The 18,227-nt window shown below is 47.3% G+C and overlaps 1 protein-coding gene across 1 annotated transcript in view; it reads left to right on the forward strand.

The window, feature by feature from the left end:
- ppp1r8a (protein phosphatase 1, regulatory subunit 8a) overlaps positions 1 to 4,282 on the forward strand; it is a 30,003-nt gene extending 25,721 nt beyond the window's left edge. The window contains exon 7 of the mRNA XM_038795992.1: positions 381 to 4,282. Within this exon, the coding sequence (XP_038651920.1) occupies positions 381 to 740 (360 nt within the window). The 3' untranslated portion in view covers positions 741 to 4,282. The remainder of the gene's footprint in view (positions 1 to 380) is intronic.
- Positions 4,283 to 18,227: the final 13,945 nt, after the last annotated feature.

Genomic DNA, 18,227 nt, shown 5'->3' on the forward strand with positions numbered 1-18,227 from the left:
TAAACCTAATTTCCTGTGATTTAATAATTACAGCAGTCTTTTATTGATGCAACATTTTGTAATAGCTATTTTTTAAGTGTGTAAAATTTATTCGATACACATTCAAAACTTTGGTATTTTCCATTGGAGGCACATACATAGGATAATGGCTTTCAAATAAAACATTACTGGTACAAGATGGTGGTTGTTCAAGTAGCAGCCTCCATGTTATACCTTTTTAAACTTTTACTGGCATGTAACTATTGTCTTAACAGCAGGGGTTAGCCTGTCTATATTGTGAATGTTTAAGTGTTTTGAATGAGAAATCCCTGAAGTTGATGAATACAAAAGGGGATATTGTTTCCAGAAGTTTTATTGTTTCTTTTTGGGGGAAATTGCAGAAAAAGAAGATGGAGAGTCCAAGTTCACTCGGCCTGGAAGATGGAGTTGCTCGGCGTATGCAGAATTTCCCATTTAATGCTAGTTTATATGGTGGCCTCCCTCCAACTAGTGGCGATTCTTCATCTCAGCTACATGGTAATACAATGGGAACCGCAATGATAGGAGGACTGCCCATGCCATTCCCAAACCCTGCCCCAGAGGTGGACTTGGCACCAGCAGTCGTACCAACAACTGTGACTATAAACCCTGTTCCCAACCCTGGTGTGTTCAATGCAGAATCTGTTAATGAGCCGAAGAAAAAGAAATACGCCAAGGAGGCCTGGCCTGGCAAGAAGCCTACTCCGTCATTGCTTATTTGATCATCTGTTCCTTTTTTTAAAAAAAATGAATAAAGTCACCTAGGATTTCAGGACCGAGAGGGGCTTTCTTTTAATTCTGTTAATATACCTAAGATTTATATGAGCTTTGTACATATGTTTGTACAGTTGTGTAATAGATTCACAGCCTTTTCAACATTTACTGTTATTCTTTTTACCTCTAACCAGTATTTCAGTGTAAACTACCTACAACATTACCAGTTTGTTGGACTAAAATCACATAAACTATTTTTCTGCCATGTGTGCTTTGTTTGTGTCTAGAATAGGATAATCGGTGAGGGTCTCTGTTTTTATATTGGGCTTTTTGGATTAGTAGGTAAAGCAGAGCACTAAAATTATCTGTGCATTGTTCATGATTATAGCAAGTCAATTATTATTACTAAGACACACTCTGAAATTGTTTTTTTTTAAATGCAGTATTCAGAGAGCAAGCTTCACTTAAGTGGAAAAAAAAAAGTTACACCAAGTCAAATCACTTGCCTTTTTTTACTTCAGCGAGTTACTGAGCAATTTTTGACTGGTTTCCACAAGTATGGTTTGACCCATTTTGATCACTGCGTGATTCTGCTCTGAAATGAAACCTGCTGGTTATGATATTTCGCGGACACCAGTTTCTGGAACCTTATTTTGCAAATTATTTGGGAAGAGAAATTCATTCTCAAGTCAGATAATTTTCTTATGGGGCTTTATTCTTGTATTTGGTTTTTGTTGTGAAATGAAACCATTGTAAACATTTTTGTGTTTATGTGAAAGTCAATTGGGAAATTAAAACAGCTCGAATGTTTTGAAGAAAAAGGCCCTGTAAAAATTATCTGCATTGGTGTTTGCTAAAAGATCTATCATTACACGCAAAACATTTTAGCTTTTTCAATACTTTAGGCTATCACCAGTGTGCCTTTTGTGTTAAGGGATGATGAATTAACTTGAGGACAAAGTTCATTTTTGATGTTTTCTGTGTGGCTGAGAATGTGTTGCTGGTTCTCCATTTTTAAAATGAACTTTTATGAAATGCAGATCAAAGGGTCAGAGAAGGTCTGAAGTACCTAATGGCTAGAGCTCATAATTTAGGCTGACATTGTACTGTTGACCGTACAATAATTCTGATAGGATATTAACCAAGGCTTGTTATCCTACCTTGCATGAACATAAAGATCCCACAACACTAATCCAAGATGAGTGGGGAGTTCTTGAGTTCTGGCTAACATTTACCCCTCAAACAGATCATCTGGTGATTTATTTCATTGATGTTTGTGGGCGCTTGCAGTCCACTGCATTTCCTTGATCAGAGGAGTAACTATACTTCAAATTTAAATAATTGGCTGTTATGTGCCTTGGGACATCTTGAGATAATTTAAAAAGCTATATAAATAAATTCTCTGCAAAACGTTGCCTAGTTTTAAGTAATGTTCCAAAGTAAAATTGCAAAGCCATCAACTCAACCGATTTAAGTTTTCTGAAAGATTTGTCATAGTCCAAGAAAAAAAAGTTGATTGAATCAAATGTTTGAAATCCTGTAAGAAGAGCCATTTATTTTTGATGATCTCCAAATCAGTTTTGATTGGCATTAACCTTCAAATCTGACCACTTCTAAATCTGACTACCTCTATCTGGAAGTTAATCATTAGAAATGAAAGAAAGACTGCACTAAAACTGTAAATTTGCTACTAAAAAACCAGATCAGTCAATATCAGCAAGCGAAAAGGCAGGTTAATGTTTCGGGTGGAAATCCTTCAATACTGATGGTTTTGTACATTACTAGCCCTTTCAACCATTATTTTACATTATGATAATCATGTCTTGCTCTGACTGGTTGAAATTCACCACCATAAAACTCCTGAGTCATTTGTTCATCCCAGTATTTAACTTTTTTAATGATTTAGATCAGAAATGACTTAATTATATCCACAACCATGATTGAGTTTTCATCTTGTGTTGTGAAGAATGGAATTTTATGAGGTGTGCTAAGATGAGTGACTGCCTTGTTCACTGCAGAAGCTTTGAAATACAGACTATTATTTATTGAGGAAAGACATTGAAACTTGCTGTTTGAGACAGGTAGAAGATGGGCAGTCCCAGCCCAGTGTTCAGTTCTGGGGGCTGTGTACCATGGGAACAATTTTTGAAATTTCCAACCAATTTTTTTAACATTGTGGTTCTGCTATTTTAGAAACAGAAGCATTGTAAAATCTTGCAAGAAGAACCCCCATCTTCCAAAATATAAATAAGATTGGTAGACATGTGAATTTCTGTAAAAAGCCAGTAATAAGGTTATGTTTCCAAATGGTTGTGAAGATATTTTGATTTGACATTTTTCACCCAATGCCATCTCCCCCCCCCCCCCCCCCCCCCAACCAAGATGTATTTGCCTCCCAATCACTGTTTTCTTGGAGTACTCTCGCTGGGTGGACACTTAAATGTATGAAAATTGTTAGTGCACTGCAATGTACTTGCAGCTTCCTGCACTTGGCTGAACTGGCCTATAGATGAGATGAGGATGGGGCACTGCAATTTATTTTAACACCAATGTTGCTGGGCAAGATGAGGAAAAGTGAGTATAATGATGCCAAGTGAAAGGAAGAGAAAACATCTTTGTGGGAATTTGCCGTAACTGAAAGATTTGCCACTATATATTTTAGTTCTGTTGGTTTGTGATGCAGAGCAAGGCCAATAGCATGGGCTCAATTCCTGTACTGGCCAAGGTTATTCATGAAGGCCCTGCCTTCTCAGCCTTGCCCCTTGCTTGAGGTGTGGTGACCATCAGGTTTAACCACCACCTGTCAACTCTCCTAAAAGTGGAAAACAGCCGTTGGTCATCTGGGAATATGGCGACTTTGCTACTTGCTGTTATCTTGTGACCTATTTTCACCAGTTCGCTCTTAATGCTCTTTGTGCTGTGCCACCCATGATGTTTTGCAAAACCACTTTCAGTGTGATATGTCCACATTGTTAGATTTCATCAGATTCCCAACGAGTAATATTAAAATGGGGCAGGATCCTCTGAGGAGCCCTCATGTTACCCAAAGGTTGCAAGTCTGGATTAACTGCAGCAAAAACTAGCCAGTGAATTTAAATGTGAAACCTATGAAATGTGAAATGGAAGAAGGGGAGGTGATGCAAAGTAAAATCAGAAGAATATATTGCTTTAGTATAGTATGTTGCCAGTTCCATTATCTGCTTGCTTTCTTTCCTATTTTTCACAGACAAATCTTGATTATTTTTTTTGACAAGTAGCTGCAAATTACAGAATAATTTAAATTTTCTCAGTTCTCAACTTCATGATGGCAGCTTATGTGATCTCTACACTGTTTTGTGCTTCAGTGGTTGGCTGTAGTTTTTTATATTAAAAAAAAAGTATTGTAGGTTTGAGGATGTGACCATTATTGTAATTGGTAGCTCATAAAATATTTTTTTGTATAATCACTCCTTTAAAAGTACAAGAAGATACATTGAGTCGTTCCCTTTTTATCAGCAGACTTGTAATTGGTGGAAACTTTAAAGCTTTGAGAATAAATGTCATGTTTTATGAAAACGTGGAATTTCAATTTTCTCATTCATCTGGAGATGATGCTAAGTTACAAATATGTAGGTTGGTTACAACTTTGTTCAACGAAAGCCATGAGGAAAAATAAAATGCATAACTACAAATATGACTACCTTCAAATTCATAAGCAAATGGGGCATATATTCATGATTGTTGCATTAATTTGAGATTATCTGCTAGCCATTTTGAGGCGAGGCAAGAATTTGCTGTGGTACATAAAATTTGAATTGTCTGATTTTTTTGCAATGTAAACTGATTTTAGGTTTATATAAAAACATTGTATATAAATGTGGCATTCAGATTGAGTCCCACTTGTTTATATAATGCATTTGGTAACCTGCCCTACAATTGCAAGTTCATTACTAATCATGGTATTGTTCTGCGCTGTTTTCCTTCCACTCTTTAGCAGTGACAGTACAGATATTTTATTTGTAAGAAATCATGATGCAATTGATCCATTTCTACAAAGACATTAACTGCATCATTTTGCAAATAAGCGGAAGGCACAGTAGTGGTTGATTTGAGATAGGAGTTTGAGATTTCATTCAGGAATTCATAAACATCTGTGTTTTGTATAATCATTCATTAATATTCTGTGTGTGTTTACCATCATGACATGACCAAGTGCTTTGAGTTTTTGTGTCCTTACTGTTACAGGTTACACTTGCATTGGGTATTTTCTTACATTGTGCTGAGACATTTTTAAGAAAGCTGGTTATTATGCCATTGAAAGAAATCAGCTAATGCAGAAGCACTGTACCTTAGAAACTGAGTCAATGAGACTGTCTGTCTGAATATTGTCATTTATTCTTTTACCTAATGTTCAACTACAAGCATATTTAAACTTCATTACCCAATGATATGACCACAGTCTTTCCTTTCTAACTTTATAATTGTGCCTTCGGATGGTTCTCAAAGACTGCTGGCTGCAAAACATACTAACTTTGCAAACTGGTTGCAAAGCACACCGCTTTGACAAAGAGTCATCCAGACTCGAAACGTTGGCTAGCCTCTCTCTCCACAGATGCTGTCAGACCTGCTGCAATTGTCCAGTATTTTCTGATTTTGCTTCAGATTCCAGCATCCGCAGCAATTTGCTTATATCTAACTTTATTCTAACATTTACAGTTATGCGAACACTCCTTTTACACTGGCTCCTTTCCATGTTGCTCTCTCATAGACTCTGATCACATGAGTATATGTCACTTTTATGACATCTCAGACTATTACCGTTAACCCTCTGTCGGTCTTAGTATTATATACTCCATTATACCACACCCAATCTCTTCCCAAATGGCTAAACTTTAAAACTGGGATATGATTAACGCTTGCAATTGATATTGAAAATCTAGATCAGACTGTGGAAGCTTAATAACCCAGTCCCTGAATATTTACAGCTGGGAAAACGTCAATAACAGTATTGTATTCCCAATATCAATTTTGTGAAGCTAGCATTCTTAATAAAGTATTTATATTTCAAATTTGATTTGAGGATCATAACTGCAGACTACTTGAGAGTTGTTTAATTGAAATGATCTTATAATTCAAATCTTTTTTTAACCAATCCTTGCTTTCTGGTTATTTTCTTTTTAATATCTTTATTAAGGTATTTGCAAAAAATTTTATAACAATAACAAAAAACAATAACATTAACATGGTAAACTAAACATTTCCCCACCTGACCCAATCCTCACACACCTCAACCACCTAACACCTATCCGCCCGCGCCCCAGAGTGCTGCTTCTGCTGACATTTTAATTTTTCCCGAGAAAGTCGACGAATGGCTGCCACCTCCGAAAGAACCCCAACAGCTTTCTGCTTATTAAATGTAATTGAATTCTCAGGAGCAGACTGCAAGTGATTAGAATAAAATAATCATAGAACACAAGGAGCTATCTAATTTGTCCCACTATTTCCTCAGAGTATTTCTCCAATTCTCTTTTGAAATTCTACTTCGACCACCTTTTCAGTCAGAGCATTCCAGATGGTAACTTGCTGCATTTTAAAGTCTCAACTCTACTGGTTCCAACCTGTGCCCTCCAGTTACTTACCTTTCTGCCAATGGGGAACAGTTTCTCACTTGGACCATAATTCAGGAGCAGAATGAGGCCATTCGACCCATTGCGTCTGCTCCACCATTCAATCAAGGCTGATATGTTTCTCATCTCCATTCTCCTGCCTTCTCCCATAACCCCTGATCCCCTTATTAACCAAGAACCTACTTATCTCTGTCTTAAACATACTCAGTGACTTGGCCTCCACAGCTTTCTGCAGCAAAGAGTTCGATGGATTCACCACCCTCTGATTGAAGAAATTGCACCTCATCTCAGTTTTACATGATCGTCCCTTCAGTCAGAGACTGTGGCCTTGGGTTCTAGTTTTTCCTACTAGTGGAAACATTCTCTCCATGTCCACTCTATATAGACCTCTCAGTATTCTGTAAGTTTCTATAAGATCCCCCCTCATCCTTCTGAACTCTGAGTACAGACACAGAGTCCTCAACTGCTCCTCACATGACAAGCTCTTCATTCCAGGGATCATTCTTGTGAACCTCTTCTGAACCTGATATCCGGCGCGCTACCAACTGGAATACTCAGCGAACCAGAATTTAAAAAAAATAAATTTAGAGTACCCAATTCATTTTTTCCAATTAAGGGGCAATTTAGCGTGGCCAATCCACCTAGCCGGCACATCTTTGGGTTGGGGCAAAACCCACGCAAACACGGGGAGAATGTGCAAACTCCACACTGACCGTGACCCAGAGCCTGGATCGAATCTGGGACCTCGGTGCCCTGAGAGTACAGGGCTAACCCACTGCGCCACCGTGCTGCCCAGCAAACCTGGATTTTTGATGTTTCCCTGATGTCATAGAGATCTACAGCACAGATACAGCCATTCGGCCCATTGCGTCTATGCCGGTCAAAACCAACCACCTAACTATTTGAATCCCATTATCCAGCACTTGGCCCATAACCTTGTGTACTTGCGAATCAGAACAAATTACAAAGTCATGTGGGGCCTAGCCGTGTATACTATATTATTTTATATTTCACTGTACTTTTGAAGATTAGAAGTAGAAAGAATACTGTTTTTGAGTACTTGCATATTAGTTCATGCTACAAGTATCGTGCTGTATTCCATTGTTAAATGGAACTCTCCATAAATCAGCATTTTTGTTGAACTGGCACCACCTATTCCCTGCACATGCCAGATAAGAAAAAATATACATTTCTTTAATATGTCTGTACACTTAGATGAATGCTAGAACAGTAGTATGTGGCTATATTAACTGATTTAACTCGGTTGGCTAGACTGCTGGTTTCTCATGCAGGACAAGGCCAGCAACGCAGGTTCAATTCCCGTACCGGCTGAGCCTATTCATGAAGGCCCTGCCTTTTCAACCTCGCCCCTCACCTGAGGTGTGGTGATCCTCAGGTTAAACCACCATCAGTCAGCTCTCCCCCTCAAAAGGGAAAGCAGCCTATGTTCATCTGGGACGATGGTGATTTTACCTTACCTAGAGTGTGAGAGAGCAAAATAGAAACTAGTAGAAAAAAGAAGCCAGCAAAATTCTATACATTTTGTTATGGAATCTGATTGCTGTATTTTCACACAACTCTTTAATTCTGTTACAGTGGAACTTCCGGTGGCGTGGGCGTGCAGGGCGGCCACAGTGCAAAGAGCTCCCGCCGGTGGCCACGATTCGCGGCGTTTTTGGGGAAATCCCTGAGTTTTAACGCACCCCCCCGATTATCGTCGGTCTTGGGGGGGGGGGGGGGGGGGGGCGTCACGAGCAGCCAGCGGGGCTGGTTTAAACCCCGTGCGGGTGTCGGGCGGCGGGGCCGGAGGCCCTGGGTCCAGCGCAGTGCTGAGGTCAGAGCAGCGGGGGCAGAGCCACGAGGAGGCAGGCCCGAGCCCAGGGCACCATGTAAGTGGGGTGTCCCACATCGGATGGCTCCCACCTAGGAGGAAGAAAGAAGGCTGAAGCCTGGTCCCAGGGGAGCTCTGGATGAATGCAGAGGAGAAAGAAAGAAAGTTGGAAGATTTAAAGAAGCTTGAAGTTTTTTTTCTCCCCTTTTTTTAAAAAAAAAGAATAATTCAGATTGATGAAGAACAGAAGGGTGAGAGGAGAAGAGAAAGAAAGTAAAAGGCAATAAGCCGCTAAAGGATGCGAAAAGCAGCGTCAAAGAAAGGAGGGAACGCGGGGTCGCCGCCGCTGAAGGAGAAGACGAATAAAAGTGGTGACAGGATGGCGGAAGCCGAACTGCAAAGCGGGGCTGCACTACTTACGATGGAGAAGATGACCAAGGTGATGGCGGTGGAGCTGGAAAAACAGTTTGCGAGGCACATGGAGGCCTTGAGGAAGGAGACGGCGGTCGTATTGAAGTCACTGGTGGAGGAGGCAATCGCCCCGATGGAGATGGCAAAGGCATTGGTGAGGTGAGAGCAGAGCGCGAAGATGAAGGAAGTGGAGGAAGCCGTGTCACGACACAGCGACAAGGTCACCTTGATGGGAGAAGAGCTGCGGAGGGTTGTGGAGGTTAATAGAGGACTCAGAGCAAAGCTGGAAGACTTGGAAAACCGCTCAAGGCGGCATAATTTGAGAATTGTGGGCTTGCCCGAAGGGACAGAGGGCCCAAGGCCAACACAATACTTCACTAAGAAGTTGGCGGAGCTGATGGGGGAGGGTGAGAACCCCTCCCGGTACGAGCTAGACCGAGCCCATCGGTTATTAAGGCCGAAGCCCAAAGTGAACGTGCCGCCAAGGGCAGTAATTATCTGCTTCCATAAGTTTTGCATGAAGGAGAAGGCGTTAAACTGGGTGAAGCAGAAGCGGGAGATACTATGGGATGGTACTACGGTCCAGATCTACCAGCACTTGATGGTGGAGTTGGCAAAAAGACGAGCGGCGTTTGGGCGAGTGAAGGCGACGTTGTACAAGAAGGGGGTACGGTTTGGTATGGTGTACCCGGCGAGGTTGAAGGTAACGTATAACGGCAAAGACTTTTACTTTGAGACAGCGGATGTGGCTGAGGCGTTCGTGAAGGCAGAAGGCTTGGGACAGACATGAAGAGCGGAGCTGGAAGAGAGACTGTGGACTGTGTTTGAACAGCGGGAAAATGTATAAATGTTATAACTTTCTTTTTACGGATTTGTATTGTAATTTACTTCTTTTTGCACTGTTATAGAGTTCAAGTTAATGGTGGGTTGATGGGCGTTCTGTGTTGCGACGGTTACATGTTATGTTAGTGAATTGTAGGGGTTGGCTTGTTGGGTTTGTTTTGTTTCTTTCTCTGAGACTGGGTGGAAGGGGATGATATGTCTTGGCGGGGGGGAGCCACCCGCACTAGCTGGCTAAAGTCAGCTAGTGAACGGAGGTGAGGGGAGAGGAGTGCTGCGGACATTGGAGCCTGGATAGCAGGCTTCAATGGGCCTACGAGGCGAGCGAGAGGGGGGGGGGGGGGGGGGGGGGGGGGGGGAGGGATAGATGCTGGGGGAGGTTGTTTCAGGAGGAAATGTAGGGGGGGGTTTTGGGAGGGGGGGAAGGGGTTCGATGTTAACAATGGACAGGGGCGGGTCAGGGCCGGCGGTATGATGATGGTGGATAAGAAAGGTGGGGGGGTGAGAGACCCCCAGTAAGGATAGTCGTGTGGAACGTGAGAGGGCTAGGAGGTCCGGTCAAGAGGTCAAGGGTGCCTGCGCATCTTAAAAGTCTGAAAACCGATGTGGCAATGCTGCAGGAGACTCACTTGAGGATGAAGGACCAGGTGAGACTTAAAAAGGGTTGGGTTACTCAAATGTTTAACTCTGGATTTGATGGAAGGGCTCGAGGGGTAGCGGTGTTGGTCAGCAAAAGGGTACGCTTCCAGATGGAGAAGGTGGTGGCAGATCAGGGGGGTAGATATGTGATTGTGGCTGGGGCGCTGGAGGGGAGTGTAGTAAGTGTATACGGTCCCAACTGGAACGATGTGGGATTTGTGAGGAAGGTGTTTGGAGCCATTTCCGACGAGCTGATTGTTGGGGGGGGGGGGGTACTGGAACTCGGTGCAGGAGACAAGGTTGGACAGATCACGGCCGCGCTCGCTGGTCCCACGCTGGCTGGGCTAATGGTAGAAATGGGACTGGTGGACCCATGGAGGTTCCTGCACCCAGGGGAACGGGAGTACTCGTTTGTCTCAGCAGTCCATAGGGTATACTCGCGGATTGACTTTTTTGTGGTGGGAAAGGCTTTGCTGGCTGGAGTCAAGGGGTCGGAATACTCTGCAATTGCTGTGTCAGATCACACGCCACATTGGGTGGATATGGTGCTGGAGAAGTGGGTAGTGCAGAGGCCAGGGTGGAAACTGGATGTGGGGCTTTTGGGGAACCAAGTATTCTATGAAAAAATTGAAAAGGTAATTAAGGAGTATGTAAGATTCAACTGTACGGGTGGGGTGTCGAAGGCAGTCGTCTGGGAGGCTCTAAAGGCGGTAGTGAGGGGTGAGGTAATTTTGTTTAAGGCCAGGGTGGACAAAGAGGAGAGGTTGGAGCGGCAGAGGCTAATAGATGAGATGTTGGAGGTAGATAGGAGTTATGCGGAGGATGGGGACCCAGCGATGCTGGGAAATAGGAAGGAACTACAGGCGAGCTTCGACCGACTATCCACCAGGAAGGCGGTGCGCCAACTGAGACAAGCGAGGGGTGCAGTCTATGAACATAGAGACAAGGCGGGACGTATGTTAGCGGGTCAGAACCCCCCCCCCCCCCCAACGGCACCAGAGAACAGGGCAGGATCGAAGCAGCGGCCTGGACTGAAGCGGGGCCAAACCTGCAGAGAGGAAGGAATGGAGGAGCAACCAACGACCCCCCGCCCCCCAGCAGGAGAGTGCAGGGTGCAATGAGCGGCGGCCCGGACCAAGCAGCGGGGACCGATCTCCCCCCCCCCCCACCAGCGGTGACCACCATGAGGCAAGAACAAAGCGGCCTCTCTCTCGCGCGACCCTGGGTGAGTGAGGGATGTAGCTCGTTATGCTTTCCCTTAATTTGCTCTGTTTTAATTATCTTTGCTCAAGAGTCGCCAGGTATCTTTCTGATACCACCACAGGGTTCAAAGCCAAGTACTGATCAATAACTCAATACACCAGTTAGTAAGTTTGAAATCAATACACATTTATTTACACACGCAGTCACTTATTACTCATGCATAAACTCTATTCACTAAACTACAACTACTACTAAAGCCTATACTTAGCTTCGAGTGGCCCACTCAGTCAGAGGAACAATGGCCGTTGTCCGGTTCTGATACTGCTGGCTTTGAACAGGGATAGGATAGTAGCTAGGAGCGTCTATCTCGTAGCGTGCGTTGATCTTAGACTTACTTGGTTGGTGCTTGGCGGCCTCTCATTGCTGAGAGCCAAAAGCCAAGGTGAGAGTTCTTCCAAGAGCTTTCAAGAGAGCGAACTGACCTTGGGGACTCTGTTTAATAGTCCCCAGGGGTTTCGCACCCTTCTGGGTGGACCCCGGACTTGGTCCCAATTAATTGGACCATGTCCCAATCGTTCGTATTGATTTTCTCCAATACCGGGGCTATTTCCTGATCGTTGGGTGGGCCCAATGTGGCCGTTGGCCTGCCTTTGTTTTAGCTCCCATTGGCTCCGGGGAGTCTGTCCTGGTCTCGATTGTTTCAATGTTTCTTTTCGTCCCTGGAGCTAGCTCATTAATATGCTAATGGCTATTGGTTTCAGTTCTGTCTGGGTTCTGCAAGTCTTAATACACAGGAAACCTTGCACCTGCTTGTTTTCTCTAGTGTTGTCCGTTTTTCCTTGCACTCCTTGCGAGTGTCCATTTTGGAATCGGGACGTGGCCACCCCAGGTGGCTACAGGGAAAAGGAAGGAAAAAAGAACTTTTGCAAAAACAAAACTCTGAAAAGAAAACTTTTAGGGAGGGGAGGAGGAGAGAGAGGGAGGGGGGGGGGAGTTTTTTTTTTCTTTTTGAACTTTTTTTTCTCACCTGAAACAAGCTCACCTGAGATGAGTTTTATAAAAGAGAAAAAATAAAGTGGTAAAGGAGAGAAGAAAAAGGTAAGAAACAAAAAAAATAAGGGGCAGAAAAGAGGGGGAAAAGAAAAACAAGTGGAAAAGAAGAAAGGGAAGGGGGAGAAAATATACCAGAAGGGAGCCAAAGCAGAGGGAGAAGGGGCACCAGAGACAGACGGGGCAATGGGCGAGCCAGTTCAGACGAGCTAATCAGTGCACAAAGTGGCAGAACGGAAGTATCGCCGCATCAAAAAGAGCTGGACAGACAGGTGCCCTCTCCCCCAGGGCCAGGGGGGAGCTGGAACTGGAAGGCAGCCTTTACCGAGGCGCTGAGGGAGCATCAGCAGGTAAACAAGGCAGAGGCGAGGGCAGACATAGAGGCCGCAGTGCAGGCAGCAATGGCGAAGGCCCTGATGGAGGTGCAGCAGGCCCTGGCCAGAGCAGAGGAGAAAATGGACACCCAAGGGGAGAAACTGGAAGCCCATGAGGCGACCATTAAGGAGCTGGAGAAAGCAGCGACTGACATGAGCGACCGGATCACAGTCCTGGAGAGGGAGGTGACGAGACTGGGCACAACACAGGGGAGCCTGAAGGGCGAAGTGGACGACCAGGAAAACCGCTCGAGAATGCAAAATGTCAGGATAGTGGGCCTGCCAGAGGGGATCGAGGGTAGAAACCCCACGACATACGTGGCCGAGATGCTGGGCAACTTAGTGGGGAGGAAAACCTTTCCTAACCCACCAGAAATGGACAGAGCACATCGGTCGCTGCGCCCGAAGCCCAAGGCAGGGGAACACCCAAGAGCTGTTATAGCTAAACTGCACCGGTACCAGGATAGGGAGACAATCCTGCACTGGGCCAGGAAAAATAGAGCCTGCAAATGGGAAGGACACTCCATTAGAATTTACGAGGACATTGGGGCAGACCTGGCCAGGAGACGGGCAGAATTCAATAGAGCGAAAGCAGCACATCACAAGAGCAACGTGCATTTTGGTATGCTTTACCCAGCGAAACTCTGGGTCACATACCAAGAAAGAGAATACTTCTTTACAGCCCCCGCTGAAGCAAACATGTTTGTCGAGGAACACGGGCTGGTAAACCACCAGCGAAGGTAGAAATGAGGGCCCCTCAAGGGGCAACAACACGCCGACGGGGGTGGGGGGGTGGGGTGGGGAGGGGTGAGGCAATGCCAGGCCCACCCCGCCCCTGCCACGGCGAGAGCACCCTGAACAAAGAGCAAACCACTGCCCAAGGGACTGCTCCAGGTGGGAGGCCAGGCCCCAGCACGAGGGAACGAGAGTAGGGGAGAAGGGAGAGCAAGCAAGAGGAGTGCTGGGTAGGATAGGGGAAGAGCGGGCAGAAAACTGCAGAGGCCGGGCAGGGGAGAAGTGAGACAGTAATTCTCGAAAGGGTAGTAACTCTCTCACCGTACTAGCAGGAAAGCTAGCGCCGGGGGCATACAACAAAGCAGGGTCGCAGCGCGCCCCCAACAGGGGGGAAGGCGCCAGGCAGAGGGTGGGGGGGACCACCCACAGAGTCGGGAGAGCAAACGGGGACAGGAACAGGGGAAAGAAGGACAAAGGAGGGGTATATGGGAGAGGGGGGAAAAAGGGAGAGACCGGGGGCAGGGGGTACACGGAGGGAGAGACCGGGGAGGGGGGGTTGCAGGGAAGGAGGGACAAACAAGGCTAGAAAAGGAATAGGGCTACAAAGTGCCACAACCAAGGGCTCGAAACAAGGAACCGCTGCAAGCACCCACCCAGTACGGTCTCTGGGCGAAGGGAGACCCCAGCGTGCAGGGGATTACCCGCGTAGCGGATGCACAGTGGGCGGCCATGTCGGGTGCCCCCAGGACAAAGGGAAACCCCGGAGCGCAGGGACCCGACCGCATGGAGAGAGCAGTGAAAGTGGCCATCCTGGACGGCCCCCTAACAAAGGGAAACCCCGGAGGGCAGGGGCGCGTCCACCAGGTAAGTATGGCTAATCCCACAGGAACGTTGTTGCGCTAACAATTGCACTCAAAGACGAGAGACATGTACAATCGAGGCTTTATTGCTGTGCGATGCTATTCCTCCGGCTGCAACTGTAGAATAGGATCTGAGTGACTCACACGCATATTTATACACAAGCTCCCTGTGGGAGGAGCTAGCCGGCAGGGGCTTACCGGAGGAACCAGTATTACAGGTACAGCCATACATCCCCCTACTGCAAGTACGCATATCTACAGTGGTTATCACCACACCCCCGACCAGGATAGTCACCTGGAACGTAAGAGGACTCAACGGCCCAGTGAAGAGATCCAGAGTCCTCACCCACCTAAGAAATAGGAGGGCCGACATAGTCTTCCTCCAAGAGACACCCCTGAATGAGAGCAGGGCCGACTGCGGGTAAGAAAGGGCTGGGTGGGACAAACCTACCATTCCTGCTATGGGACAAGGGCCAGGGGGGTGGCGATATTGATCGGCAAGAGGACGATGTTTATGGCGACAAAGACGGTTATGGACCCGGGGGGACAGTACGTCATGGTCAGCGAGGCCCTGGATGGGGCATCGGTAGTACTAGTTAACGTGTAAGCACCCAACTGGGACGACACAAGCTGCATCAAGAAGACCATGGCAGAAATCCCAGCATTAGCAACGCATCGACTAATCATGGGGGGGGGGGGGGGGACTTCAATTGTGTACAGGATCCAAAGACGGACAGATCAAGCCCCAAAACGGGGAAAACCTCAAGCATGGCAAGGGAACTCAGTCACTTTATGGAGCAGATGGGAGCGGTGGACCCCTGGAGGTTCGCCCACCCTGGGGAGAAGGAATTCTCCTTCTTCTCCCCAGTACACAACGTATACACCAGAATTGACTTCTTTGTGGTGGGGAAAACAATGCTTCTAGGGATAGACAAAGTGGAATACTCCGCAATTGTGATATCAGACCACGCTCCACATTACATGGACGTGCGGCTAGAGACGGGAAGGGCCCAGCGCCCCACATGGAGGTTGGACGGTGCCTTACTAGCTGACAAGGCCTTCAATGAAAGGATAGCGTGGGCCATAGCAGAGTACAGGGAGAACAACCAAAACGGGGAGGTCTCACCCTCCACATTCTGGGAAGCGCTAAAGGCCGTACTAAGAGGGGAAATCATCGCTTTCAAAGCACAAAGAGATAGGGAGGAAAGGGTGGCTAGGCAGCAGCTGGTCGACTCCATACTGGAGGTAGACCGTAAATACTCCGAGGCCCTGACCGTAGAGCTCCTGGCGGAGAGGAAAGAGTTACAAGGGAACTTTGACCTGCTCTCCACCAGGAAAGCAGTGCTTCAACTCCGCCAGGCACGTGGGACCCTGTATGAACACGGAGACAAAGCCAGCCGCCTGTTGGCACACCAGCTGAGAAAGCAGGCAGCCACCAGAGAAATTGCACAAATCAGGAGTACCAGAGGCACGTTAGAAACAGAACCAGAAAAGATTAAACAAAACCTTCAAGGCCTTCTACCAAGAGCTGTACACTTCAGAGCCCCCAACGGGGAAGGCTGGGATGAACCTGGTTCCTTGATGCACTGGACATTCCAGTCGTGGGGGAGGGCAGAAAATGGGGCTTGGAAGCACCACTAGCACTGGGAGAGATCATGGACAGCATTAGCTCTATGCAGACGGGGAAGCTCCATGCAGACGGGGAAGGCGCCGGGACCGGACGGATTCCCGGCAGACTTCTACAAAATATTTGCGACAGCACTGGCCCCGCACCTGCGGGAGATGTTCACAGACTCGCTAGCTAGGGGCACACTGCCACCCACGCTAGCACAGGCCTCAATCTCGCTGATACCTAAGAAAGACAAAGACCCAATGGAATGTGGGTCATACAGACCCATCTCACTGCTGAACGCAGACGCCAAAATACTGGCCAAAATCCTAGCCAAAAGGCTAGAAGACTGTACCTGAGGTGGTCACAGAGGACCAGACAGGCTTCGTCAAAGGTAGACAGCTAACCTCGAACATCAGGCACCTGCTGAACATGATAATGACCCCCTCCGGGGAGAGAACACAAGAGGTGATCATCTCCCCAGATGCAGAAAAGGCCTTCGACAGAGTCGAATGGAAATACCTCATAGAGGTACTGGAGCGGTTCGGGCTTGGAACATGGTTCACCTCCTGGGTAAAGCTCCTATACAACGATCCCATGGGGAGCGTACGGACCAACAATACCAACTCCCAATACTTCCAGCTGCACAGGGGCACCAGACAAGGATGCCCACTGTCCCCGCTGCTGTTTGCCCTAGCGATCGAGCCACTAGCAATTGCGTTCAGAGCGGCAAAAAGCTGGAGGGGGATCCGAAGGGGAGGCAGAGAGCACAGAGTCTCACTCTGTGCAGATGACCTACTCCTCTACATTTCGGACCCACAGAGCAGTATGGACGGAATCATCGCGCTCCTGAAAGAGTTTGGAGCCTTCTCGGGCTACAAACTCAACATGAGCAAAAGTGAGATCTTCCCAGTACACCCGCAAGGTGGGGGGGGGGGGGGGGGCAGCACTAACGGGACTGCCGTTTAAACAAGCCCGACACAAATTCCGCTACCTGGGGATCCAAATAGCCCATGACTGGAAAGGGATCCACAAATGGAACCTCACCAGTCTGACGGAGGAAGTAAAAAAGGACCTGCAAAGATGGAACACACTCCCACTCTCCCTCGCGGGGAGAGTCCAGACGATCAAAATGAACGTACTCTTCCTACTTAGATCCATTCCGATCTACATCCCCAAGGCCTTTTTCAAAGCGCTGGACAAACTAATCATGCCGTTCGTATGGGGGGGGGGGGAGACAATGCTAGGATCCCAAAGAAGGTCCTACAGAAAACAAAATCCAGCGGGGGGGGGGGGGGGGGGGGGGGCTAGCCCTCCCAAACCTACAATTCTACCACTGGGCGGCAACAGCCGAGCGAGTAAGGGGATGGATCCAGAAGCCGAGTGGGTGCGCTTGGAGAAGGCCTCCTGCATGGGGACCTCCCTCCGGGCCCTTGCCACGGCAGCACTCCCATCCCCACCCAAAAAACACTCCAGCAGCCCAGTGGTGACAGCCACCCTCAAATCCTGGAACCAACTACGGCAGCAATTTGGCCTGACCAAAATGTCGGACAAAGCTCCCATTTGTAACAACCATAGGTTCAAACCAGCATTGACTGACGCCACCTTCAAAAGGTGGGGGCAGGACAGAGGGACACTGACAGTCAGGGACCTATACACGGACGGCAGGATCGCAACACTGGACAAACTGACAGAGAAATTCCAGCTAGCCGGGGGAACGAGCTAAGGTGTCTACAGCTCAAAAACGTCCTACAAAAGGAGACAAGGATGTACCCACAACCTCCACGACAGACACTACTGGAAGAACTACTGGACGCAAGCATACTAGACAAAGGAAACTGTAGTGACATGTATGACCGACTGATAGAAAGGACCGACACCATACTGAACGCAACAAGAAAGAAATGGGAGGACGACCTGGGGATTGAGATAGGGTGGGGACTCTGGAGCGAAGCACTGCATAGGGTCAACTCCACCGCCATGTGCGCAAGGCTCAGCCTGACGCAACTAAAAGTGGTACATAGAGCCCACTTAACAAGAACCCGTATGAGTAGGTTCTTCCCGGAGGTGGAGGATAGATGTGAACGGTGCCAGAGAGGCCCGGCCAACCACGCCCACATGTTCTGGTCTTGCCCCAAACTTGTGGAGTACTGGACAGCCTTCTTCGAGGCAATGTCTAAAGTGGTGGGAGTGAGGGTGGAGCCATGCCCGATGGTCTACGGGGTCTCGGACCAGCCATATCTATTCCTGGGGAGGAGGGCAGACGCCCTTGCCTTTGCCTCCCTGATCGCCCGCCGTAGAATCCTGTTTGGCTGGAGGTCAGCAGCACCACCCAGA

Source organism: Scyliorhinus canicula, chromosome 1 (genome assembly GCF_902713615.1).
Source record: "Scyliorhinus canicula chromosome 1, sScyCan1.1, whole genome shotgun sequence".
Taxonomy (NCBI): Eukaryota; Metazoa; Chordata; class Chondrichthyes; order Carcharhiniformes; family Scyliorhinidae; genus Scyliorhinus; species Scyliorhinus canicula.